The sequence below is a fragment of the Capra hircus genome, chromosome 25, assembly GCF_001704415.2.
Source record: "Capra hircus breed San Clemente chromosome 25, ASM170441v1, whole genome shotgun sequence".
Taxonomy (NCBI): Eukaryota; Metazoa; Chordata; class Mammalia; order Artiodactyla; family Bovidae; genus Capra; species Capra hircus.
The window spans coordinates 19,071,330-19,083,438 of record NC_030832.1 but is presented as its reverse complement, the minus strand read 5'-3'; the positions used below and the strand labels follow the sequence as shown (position 1 = coordinate 19,083,438).

At 36.5% G+C, this 12,109-nt stretch overlaps 1 protein-coding gene across 1 annotated transcript in view; it reads right to left on the bottom strand.

Moving 5' to 3' along the window:
• The window catches only part of LOC102180560 (ATP-binding cassette sub-family A member 3-like), a 268,750-nt gene that overhangs the window by 187,752 nt on the left and 68,889 nt on the right, over nt 1-12,109 (bottom strand). The window contains exon 8 of the mRNA XM_018039865.1: nt 10,378-10,551. Within this exon, the coding sequence (XP_017895354.1) occupies nt 10,378-10,551 (174 nt within the window). The remainder of the gene's footprint in view (nt 1-10,377; nt 10,552-12,109) is intronic.

Sequence of the window (12,109 nt, the reverse complement as noted above, 5' to 3'; positions counted from 1 at the left end):
TCCCACCTTGCTTATTTGTCTTATATGTAGGTTACATTATGGGAAATGCCAGGATGGGTGAGTCGCAAGCTGGAATCAAGGTTCAGTTAAGTTCAGTCGCTCAGTCGTGTCCGACTCTTTGTGACCCCATGAATTACAGCACGCCAGGCCTCCCTGCCCATTACCAACTCCTGGAGTCCACCTAAACCCATGTCCATTGAGTTGGTGATGCCATCCAGCCATATCATCCTCTGCCGTCCCCTTCTCCTCCTGCCCTCAATCGTTCCCAGCAGAAGGGTCTTTTTAAATGAGTCAGCTCTTCCCATCAGGTGGCCAAAGTATTGGAGTTGCAGCTTCAACATCAGTCCTTCCAATGAACACCCAGGACTGATCTCCTTTAGGATGGACTAGTTGGATCTCCTTGCAGTCCAAGGGACTCTCAAGAGTCTTCTCCAACACCACAGTCCAAAAGCATCAATTCTTCCGTGCTCAGCTTTCTTTAAGTCCAACTCTCACATCCATACATGACCACTGGAAAAACCATAGCCTTGACTAGATGGACCTTTGTTGACAAAGTAATGTCGATGCTTTTTAATATGCTGTCTAGGTTGGTCATAACTTTCCTTCCAAGGAGTAAGCGTCTTTTAACTTCATGGCTGCAATCACCATCTGCAGTGATTTTGGAGCCCAGAAAAATAAAGTCTGCCACTGTTTCCACTCTTTCCTCATCTATTTGCCATTAAGTGATGGGACCAGATGCCATGATCTTAGTGTTCTGAATGTTGAGCTTTAAGCCAACTTTTTCACTCTCCTCTTTTACTTTCATCAAGAGGCTCTTTAGTTCTTCTTCACTTTTTTCCATAAGTGTGGTATCATCTGCATATCTGAGGTTATTGATATTTCTCCCAGCAATCTTGATTCCAGCTTGTGCTTCCTCCAGCCCAGTGTTTCTCATGATGTACTCTGCATATAAGTTAAATAAGCAGGGTGACAATATACTGCCTTAACATACTCCTTTTCCTATTTGGACCAGTGTGTTGTTCCATGTCCAGTTCTAACTGTTGCTTCCTGATCTGCATATAGGTTTCTCAAGAGGCAGGTCAGGTGGTCTGCTATTCCCATCTCTTTCAGAATTTTCCGCAGTTTATTGTTATCCAGACTGTCAAAGGCTTTGGCATAGTCAATAAATCAGAAACGTTTTTCTGGAACTCTCTTGCTTTTTTGATGATCCAGTGGATGTTGGCAACTTGATCTCTGGTTCCTCTGCCTTTTCTAAAACCAGCTTGAACCTCTAGAAGTTCATGGTTCATGTATTGCTGAAGCTTGACTTGAAGAATTTTGAGCATTACTTTACTAGCGTGTGAGATGAGTGCAACTGTGAATCAAGGTTGCCAGGAGAAATATCAACAACCTCAGATATGCAGATGATACCACTATAATGGCAGAAAGTGGAGAGAAACTAAACAGTCTCTTGATGAGGGTAAAAGAGAAGAGTGAAAAGCTGGATTGAAACTCAATATTCAAAAAATTAAGATCATGGCATCTGGCCCCATCATTTCATGGCAAATAGAAGGGGAAAAAAATGAAAACTGACAGATTTTATTATCTTGGGCTCCAAAATCATGGCAGATGGTGACTGCAGCCATGAAATTAAAAGAGGCTTGTTCCTTGGGAGGAAAGTTATGACAAATCTAGACAATGTATTAAAAAGCAGATGTAGTTCGACAACAAAGATCCGTATAGTCAAAGCTATGGTTTTTCCAGTGGTATACATCCATGTATGGATGTGAGAGTTAGCCTGTAAAGAAAGTTGAGTACCAAAGAATGGATGTTTTTGAATTGTGGGGGCAGAGAAGACTCTTGAGAGTCTCTTGGACTGCAAGATCAAACCAGTCAATCCTAAAGGAAATCAACTGAATATTCATTTGGAAAGACTGATGCTGAAGCTGAAATTCCAAAACTTTGGCTATCTGATGTGAAAAGCCAACTCGTTGGAAAAGACTTTGATGCTAGGAAAGACTGAAGGCAAAAGGAGAAGGGGTGGTAGGGGATGAGATGATTACATTGCATCACCAACTCAATGGACGAGAATTTGAGCAAACTCTGGGCGATAGTGTAGGACAGAGGAGCCTTCAGTCCATGAAGTTGCAAAGAGTCCGACACAACTTAGTGACTGAACAACAAAACAACAATATTTCTTAGTCTAATTCTTATCATACGACACTACCATCCCACTTCTGGGCATACACTCTGAGGAAACCAGAACTGAAAGAGACATGTGTACTCCAATGTTCATCACAGCAGTTTACAGTAACTAGGACATGGAAGCAACCTAAATGTCTATCAGCAGATGAATGGATAAGAAAGCTTTGGTATATATATATATATATATATATATATATATATATATATATATATATATATGTATGTATATATACACAATATGAAATATTACCCAGCTATTAAAAAGAATGCATATAAATCAGTTTGAGAGGTGGATGAAACTGGAGCCTATGATGCAGAGTAAAGTCAGAAAGGAAAACACCGATACAGTATATTAATGTGTATATATGGAATTTAGAACGATTGTAATGACCACCTTACATGCGAGATAGCAAAGGAGACACAGATATAAAGAACAGACTTTTGGACTCTGTGGGAGAAGGCGAGGGTGGGATGATTTGAGAGAATAGCATTGAAACATGTATATTACCATATGTGAAACAGATCACCAGTCCAAGATCAATGCATGAAACAGGGCACTCAAAGCCGGTGCAATGGACAACCTTGAAGGATGGAATCGGGAGGGAAGTGGGAGGGGTTTCAGGATGGGGAACACATTACACCCATGGCTGATTCATGTCAGTTCAGTTCAGTCGCTCAGTCGTGTCCAACTCTTTGTGACCCCATGAACCACAGCGTGCCAGGCCTCCCTGTCCATCACCAACTCCTGGAGTCCACCCAAACCCATGTCCATTGAGTCAGTGATGCCATCCAGCCATATCATCCTCTGTTGTCCCATTCTCCTCCTGCCCTCAATCTTTCCCAGCATCAGGGTCTTTTCAAATGAGTCAGTTCTTCGTATCAGGTGGCCAAAGTATTGGAGTTGCAGCTTCAACATCAGTCCTTCCAATGAACACCCAGGACTGATCTCCTTTAAGATGGTTGAATCTCCTTGTAGTCCAAGGGACTTTCAAGAGTCTTCTCCAACACCACAGTTCAAAAGCATCAATTCTTCCATGCTCAGCTTTCTTTATAGTCCAACTCTCACATCCATACATGACCACTGGAAAAACCATAGCCTTGACTAGACAGACCTTTGTTGACAAAGTAATGTCTGCTTTTTAATATGCTGTCTAGGTTGGTCATAACTTTCCTTTCAAGGAGTAAGCGTCTTTTAATTTCAAGGCTGCAATCATCATCTGCAGTGATTTTGGAGCCCAGAAAAATAAAGTCAGCCACTGTTTCCACTGTTTCCCCATCTATTTCCCATGAAGTAATGGGACTGGATGCCATGATCTTCATTTTCTGAATGTTGAGCTTTAAGCCAACTTTTTCACTCTCCTCTTTTACTTTCATCAAGAGGCTCTTTAGTTCTTCTTCACTTTCTGCCATAAGTGTGGTGTCATCTGCATATCTGAGGTAATTGATATTTCTCCCAGCAATCTTGATTCCAGTCTGTGTTTCCTCCAGGCCAGCATTTCTCATGATGTATTCTGCATATAAGTTAAATAAGCATGGTAACAATATGCAGCCTTAATGTACTCTTTTTCCTATTTGGAACCAGTCTGTTGTTCCTTGTCCAGTTCTAACTGTTGCTTCCTGACCTGCATACAGATTCTCAAGAGGCAGGTCAGGTGGTCTGGTATGCCCATCTCTTTCAGAATTTTTCACAGTTTATTGTGATCCGCACAGTCAAAGACTTTGGCATAGGCAATAAAGCAGAAATAGATGTTTTTCTGGAACTCTCTTGCTTTTTCCATGATCCAGCGGATGTTGGCAATTTGATCTCTGGTTCCTCTGCCTTTTCTAAAACCAGTTTGAACATCTGGAAGTTCATGGTTCACGTACTGCTGAAGCCTGGCTTGGAGAATTTTGAGCATGATTCATGTCAATGTATGGCAAAAATCACTACAATATTGTAAAGTAATTAGTCTCCAACTAAAATAAATGTAGTAAATTAAAAAAATTTTTTTAAATAAAGGAATTATCTATAGTGGCTTGAACTTATCCAAGGCAGCAAACATCTAGCCTAAGAGCACAACTCTTTTGCTCCTAATTCGCTTCACTTTAAGTACTGTTTGACCTCACAAATGATCTGAAGATCATTTGAATCTTACTTGAAGATTCCACTCTTTAGAAGGTGAAAACTTTATATGACTAATAATTATATAATAAATTTAGCTTGTAATTCTTCCAAATATTTCTTTTTGCTGTTAGCACATATGCATTTTATTGCCTACTGTCTGTGCCTGTTTTTCTTCAGTGTTTCTGGAGTTGGTGTATATGCTTTATCTAGATCAACAATGGCACTGAGAAACATAGATTACAGTTTTCCAGCAGACAAGAGTTACACAACGTAATGAGCGTTCTGCTATTATTTCATTTAACTCCAATTTCATAGCCAACTAGTATATTTTGAATGTTTAAAACAAAGGATGTGGATTCAACACTGTATTCTCTTCCTGTTATAAACTGAGGAATTTTGAACAATTCAGTTAACCATTCAGTTTCCTTATCTCTTTAAGAAGAATGCTAAAAATAATAATTGTAACAATAATTTAAAATAACTACAGCTAATATTTGCTATTATATACTTTTGTAGATTTTAATGTAAGAAAATTTAAAAATTAATGCTTAAAAAGTTCTATGGAATGGAAAGCACATTTCAATTTAACTGTCAAAATAGAATACTGGAAGATGGTGACAAAGACTAGAAAATGTAATGAATTTGAATATGGTGTTTTCTGTTCAAATGGTATGTGAGTTAACACTTTTGTCTATTGTTAAAGGCAAATAAAATCATAGATTATTACAAATCAAAAAACAGCAATGAAAGTGAAAAACCTGCCATCAAGAATCCTCTAGCCAACAAGGCTCTCATTCATATTTGATGGAGAAATCAGATCTTTATAGGCAAACAAAACTTAAAATAATTCAGCATTATCAAACCAACTGTATAACAGATGTTAAAGAAAGTTCTCAAGGTGGAAAAGAAAAGGCCACAGCTAGACTACAAACAACAAATATTGGTGAGGATGTGGTGAAAAGGGAATTTCAGTACACTTTTGGTGGAAATGTAAATTGGTACACCCTGCATGGAAAGCAGTATGGAGGTCCATCAAAAAACTAAAATGAGAACTACCATATGATCCATCAATGCCACTTATGAGTATATAGCCAAAGAAAACAAAAATGCTAATTTGAAAAAATACACACGCCCCATTGTTTGTAACAGCATTATTTACTGCAGCATTATTATAGCCAAGATGTGGAAGCAACCTAAGTATCCACTAATGATGAATAGATAAAGAATGGTACACATATCAATACATGCAATGAAATATATTAGCCATAAAAAGAATGAAATTTGACCATTTGCTACAACAGGATGGACTGGAGGGTATTATACATAATGAAATAAGTCAGAAAGAAAAATGCTGTATGTTATCACTTATATATGGAATCTAAAAACAATCTAATGAGTATACAAAAACAGAAACAGGCTTGAAGAGAAAAAACTTATAGTTACCAGTGGGGAGAAGGAAGGGGAAAGAGGAATAAGGGGTTGGGGTTTAAGAGGTACAAACTATTATATATAAAATAGATAAGCTACCAGGATACATCAAATAGCACAGTGAATATAGCCACTATTTTATAAAATCTTGGAATGGAATATAATCTATAAAAATATTGAATCATTGTGTTGTACACCCGAAACAACTATGATATTGTAAATCAACTATACTTCAACATAAAAATAATGATGAAGGAAACTCTGTGTTGAAGGCTATACAGGAACTCTCAGCGCTCTCTGTTCAGTTTTTTATAAATCTAAAATTGTTCCAACATCTGCTGGATCATTGAAAAAGCAATAGGCCTCAGATTCATCACCTCATTAGAGCTGAAAATGCATTGCTTTTTATAGCTGAGTAATAGCCCACTGTGTATATGTACCACAACTTCCTTATCCATCCATTGCCAATGGATATCTAGGTTGCTTCCATGCCCTAGCTATTGTAAATAGTGCTGCAGTGACCACTGGGGTACATGTGTCTCTTTCAATTCTGGTTTCCTCAGGGTGTATGCCCAGCAGTGGAATTACTGGGTTGTATGGCAGTTCTATTGCCAGTTTTTTAAGGAATCTTCACACTGTTCTCCATAGTGGCTGTACCAGTTTGCATTCCCACCAACAGTGTAAGAGGGTTCCCCTTTCTGCACACTCTCTCCAGCATTTGTCGTTTATAAATTTTTTGATGATGGCCATTCTGACTCATGTGAGATGATACCTCATTTCAGTTTTTATTTGCATTTCTCTAATAATGAGTGATGTTGAGCCTCTTTTCATGTGTTTGTTAGCCATCTGTATCTTCTTTGGAGAAATGTTTAGTTCTTTTGCCCATGTTTTGATTGGGTTGTTTGTTTTTCTGGTATTGAGCTGCTTGAGCTCCTTGTATAGTTTGGAGATTAAGTCTTTGCTATTATTTTCTCCCATTCTGAGGGTTGTCTTTTCACCTGGCTTAAAGTTTCTTCATTGTACAAAATATTTTAATTTAATTAGGTCCTATTTGTTTTTGTTTTTGTTTCCATTACTCTGGGAGGTGCTCATAGAGGATCTTGCTGTGATTTATGTCAGAGAGTGGTCTGCCTATGTTTTCTTCTAAGAGTTTTATATTTTCTGGTCTTACATTTAGGTCTTTAATCCACTTTGAGTTTATTTTTGTGTGTGGTATTAGAAAGTGTTCTAGTTTCATTCTTTCACATGTAGTTGACCAGTTTTCCCAGCCCCACTTGTTGTAGAGACTATCTTTTCTCCATTATGTATTTTTGCCTTTCAAATATAAGGTGTCCATAGGTGCATGGATTTATCTCTGGGTTTTTGATGTTGTTCCACTGATCTATATTTCTGTCTTTCTGCCAGTAACATACTGTCTTGGTGACTGTAGCTTTGTAGTATAGTCTGAAGTCAGGAAGGTTGATTCCTCTAGTTCCATTCTTATTTCTCAAGATTGCTTTGACTATTCAGGGTCTTTTGTGCTTTTCTATAAATTGTGAAATTATTTGTTCGAGTTCTGTGCAAAATACCATTGTTAGTTTGATAGATTTTGCATTGAATCTATGATTGCTTTAGGTATTATACTCATTTTCACTATATTGATTATTCCAATCCATGAACGTGGTGTATTTTTCCATCTATTTGTGTCATCTTCGATTTTTTCATATAATATAATCAGTGTTTTATAGTTTTCTGGCCTTTTATTCCTTTAGGTAAATTTATTCCTAAATATTTTATTCTTTTCATTGCAATGTTGAATGGGATTCATTCCTTAGTTTTTCTTTTTATTTTTCATTGTTAGTGTATAGGAATGCAAGGGATTTCTGTGTATTAGTTTTATATCCTGCAACTTTACTATATTCATTGTTTAGATCTAGTAATTTTCTGGTGGCATCTTTAGGGTTTTCTAGGTAGAGGATCATGTCATCTGCAAACAATAAGAGATTCTTCTTTTCCAATGTGGATTCCTTTTATTTCCTTTTTTTCTCTAATTTCTGTGGCTAAGGCTTCCAGAACAATGTTGAATAGTAGTGGTTAGAGTGGATACCCTTGTCTTGTTTCTGATTGTAGAGGAAATGCTTTCAGTTTTTTGCCATTGAAGATGTTTGCTGTGGATCTGTCGTATGTGGCTTTTATTATGTTGAGGTATGCCCCTTCTCTGCCTGCTTTCTGGTATATCATAAATGGGTGTTGAATTTTGTCAAAGGCTTTATCTGCATCAATTGAGATAATCATATGACTTTTATCTTTCAATTTGTTAATATGGTGTATCATGTTGATTGATTTATGAATATTGAAGAATCCTTTCATCCCTGGAATAAAGCACACTTGATCATGATGTATAATCTTTTTAATATGTTGTTGGATTCTGTTTGCTACAATTTTGTTGAGGGTTTTTGCATCTATGTTCATCAGTGATATTGCTGTGCAGTTTTTTTTTTGTTTGTTTGTTTTTTGGTTTCTTTTCGTGGCATCTTTGGTTTTGGTATCAGTGTGATGGTGGCCTCATAGAATGCGTTCAGATTGGGAGAAAATAATATCAAATGAAACAAAGAATATTAGAAAAATGAACCACCGAATCAAAAATTAGCAAAAGAACTAAACAGACATTTCTCCAAAGAAGACACACAGATGGCTAATAAACACATGAAAAGATGCTCAATTTCACTCATTTTTAGAGAAATTCAAATCAGAACCACAAAGAGGTATCATCTAATTCTGGTCAGAATGGCCATCATCAAAGAGTCTACAAACCATAAATGCTGGACAGGGTGTTGAGAAAAGGGAACCCTCTTACACTGTTGGTGGGAATGCAAACTAGTACAGCCACTATGGAGAGAAGTGTGGAGATTCCTTTAAAAACTGGGACTAGAACTGTAATATGATCTAGCAATCTCATTGTTCGGCAGACACCTTGAGGAAACCAGAAGTGAAAGAGACACATGTACCCCAATGTTTATTGCAGCACTATTTACAATAACTAGGACATGGAAGCAACCTAGATGTCCATTGGCAGATGAATGGATAAGGAAGTTGTGGTACATATACACAGTGAAATATTACTCAGCTATAAAAAAGAACACATTTGAGTCAGTTCTAATGAGGTTGATGAAACTGCAGCCTGTTATACAGAGTGCAGCTAGTCAGAAAGAGAAATACAAATACTGTATATTAATGCATATATATGGAATTTATAAAGATGGTACCAATGTCCCAATGTGCAGAGCAGCAAAGCAGATACAAATATAAAGAACAGACTCTTGATCTCAGTGGGAGAAGGTGAGGGTGGGATAATTTGAGAGAATGGCTTTGAAACATGTATTTTACCATATAGATGACCAAAGACGTTCAATGCATGAGGCCAGGTACCCAAAGCCAGAGCTCTGCAACTACTCAGATGGATAGGTTGGGGAGGGAATTAGGAGGGGGTTCAGAATGGGGAGACACACATATACCCATGGCTGACTCATGTTGATATATGGTAAAACTCATCTCAATATTGTAACTTTCCTCCAATTAAAATAAATTAATTAATTTAAAAAATATTGTAAATTTCTTAAATGTTCATGCATAGTTGATTATTTGAATGAACTATGCCACATTCACACAGTGTATCTGTAAAAAATAATAAATATATCTGTATTCATAGGGAAAGATTTCTGGAATATATTGTTGGCTGATAAAAAAGCACATTGTAAATGTGTATACATTACACCAATAATTTTACTTAAAATTATTAAGTAAATAGACTCAGATTAAACATAAAAAGATTTGCAAGCAATCACCATACTTAAAATGTTAGTTCTTTACAGTGGAGTAGATTAACATTTCTGTAAGCATTTATGAGTATTGTAAAATTGAGCAACTTAATAGTTATTTTGACAGTGGTGGGGGTCAGATTTTTTATGGTTGGAAAGGGAAATAAATATAAGAAATTGAAAAAGGTAGGAAGAACTTATTTTGGTAGGAAGAACTGCATGACTTGTGGGGTATTAGTTCCCCACTAGGTATTGAATCAGGCCCTCAGCAGTGAACATGCAGAGTCCATACTACTGGACTGCCAGGAAATTGATATTAAATTGAAATTAGATGTAACAGTGTGAACTCATATATTTTAATATATAGATATTGAGCAGAATGTCTTCAGCTTTGGTGCTATTGACATTTAGAGCTAGGTGATTATATCAGCAGCAGTCCTGTACTTTGTGGGATGTTTAATAGCATCTCTGACTGCTACCCACTAGATATCAGTAGCACTCCTCCACCAATTATGACAATTAGAAACCAGAAATATCTCTAGACATTGTTAACGTTCCCTAGGGAGCAAAATTTCCCCCCAGATAGGCCACTGATATAAAGGCATGAAAACAAATAAATAAACATTTGTATATACATTTACATGTACATATTTCATGTATAAATTTATATATACTGTATACATATATAGTATATAAATATCATTTTTATGATAAAAATAGTACAAACCAAGAAAAATATTTAAGAGACACTGAAGTTTCCTTTCACCCACTTTCCACTTACTATACTGCCAATCCCAGATCACCTACATTTTCTTCCTAGGAATCAAATCATCAAAGTACATTTTTTATAAAGAAAAAACCCACCCTTCATTTCCAAATTGCTTATAGAATTAATCCCCAAAGCTACTGCAACATTTGAAAGGAGACAGGAAGCCAGCTTCCCCATGTGGCTCAGCATTCCATACATGGTGATGACTACTACAAATGGAAAGAAGGAAAGGAAAAAGAGGAAACCTCCAACAGAAACAGCCAATGTAGCTGAAATGTAAGATGGAAAACATAGTCAGTACATAACATACAAAATCTTGAAGTAGAAATACCCCTATTTTACTACAAAAGAGCTCTAAAATGTAAATTCTAGAAGAGAAATTGCCTTGTTCACCACTGTGTTACCAGTGTTGTTCATTACTGTATCATCAGCATTTAAGCAGTGCTTAACAGAGAGTAGCTGTTTAATAAATATTTTGCTTGCTTGCTTGAATGAATGGATGAGTAGCATGAGGAAGGAACTTTTCTGGAATTTGCTCTTTCTTATACAATGATGTGAATATTTACTTATTTAAAGAAGACTTGATCCTTATGTTTATAAAATCTTGCCTTTTTATTTTTTATTTATGACCACTTAGCATAATAACCTCTAGAAGTACAACATCCCTCATCACATCATAAGAATATACCTACCTAATTACCATTTATTTTGGAATTTTTGAAACTGAAAAGTTTTAGTCCCTTTCTCAATACTCTCAGTCTTATATTTCAAATTTTTATTTATTATATTTTATAAAAATACACTAAAAAGACTGACAACAAAATCATCAAAGAGAGTCATCTGGGTTAGAGTGATTTGTATCATGAAAAGTGAAAGTTAGTTGCTCAGTCGTGTCTGACTCTTTGCAATCCCATGGACTCTAGTCTGCCCAGCTCCTCTGTCCATGGAATTGCCCAAGCAAGAGTATTGGAATGGCTCACCATTCCACCATCCCCCTCCAGGGGATCTTTCTGACCCAGGGATATACTTGTTTTAGGCAAGTAAGTCATTCATTGATATTTGCCTACTTTATGTTACTCTTCGGCATGTCACCTTCAAGCAACACACACCAGTATTCCTGCCTGGGAATTCCCATGGACAGAGACTCCTGGCGGGCTACAGAGCATGCAGTGGCAAGAGTCAGACACAGCTTAGTGACTAAACCACTGCCACTATCCTCAGGCTTACTTTGACATAATTCTCTTCACCCATAGTTTTCCTATGCTCTGTGGTAGAGTGTAGTTATTTTGCTCTATTTTGTAAGAACAAGCCAACAGCAGTGTTGCTGCTGAAAATAATAAAAATACAAATTTCTTTACCATAAAACATTTGCTTCATATTACTTGTGCCCTACATGGTTGAAAGAAGGCAATATTTTAATTGTTTAGCATATAAGATAGATATAAAAGCCAAAAAATGGTGAAGGTTTGTTTTCTGAAAAACATATTTTACTTATTTTTAAAATAAATAATAGAAAATGACCAGAGGATAAGTAATTCTACAAATTCCCTAACTAGGCCAGTTTGAATTTATTCAGTCACACATCCCTCTTATAAGTGAGAACAGGGCAGAAAATTCTTTTTTTGGTATATTTGATAATGTTCCAGGTATGTGATAAGTGATCCAAAGACTTCATTGAGTGAGTGAATGAGTAAATAAATGCTTTCACATGACCATATTTTAGTTTATATCCTCTTGTCACATGTGATCTTATGTTGATTTTTATTCTCATTTCCTATGCATCCTATGCTATTAATATAGTAATTTTCACTAATTTTTGCCCTTCCT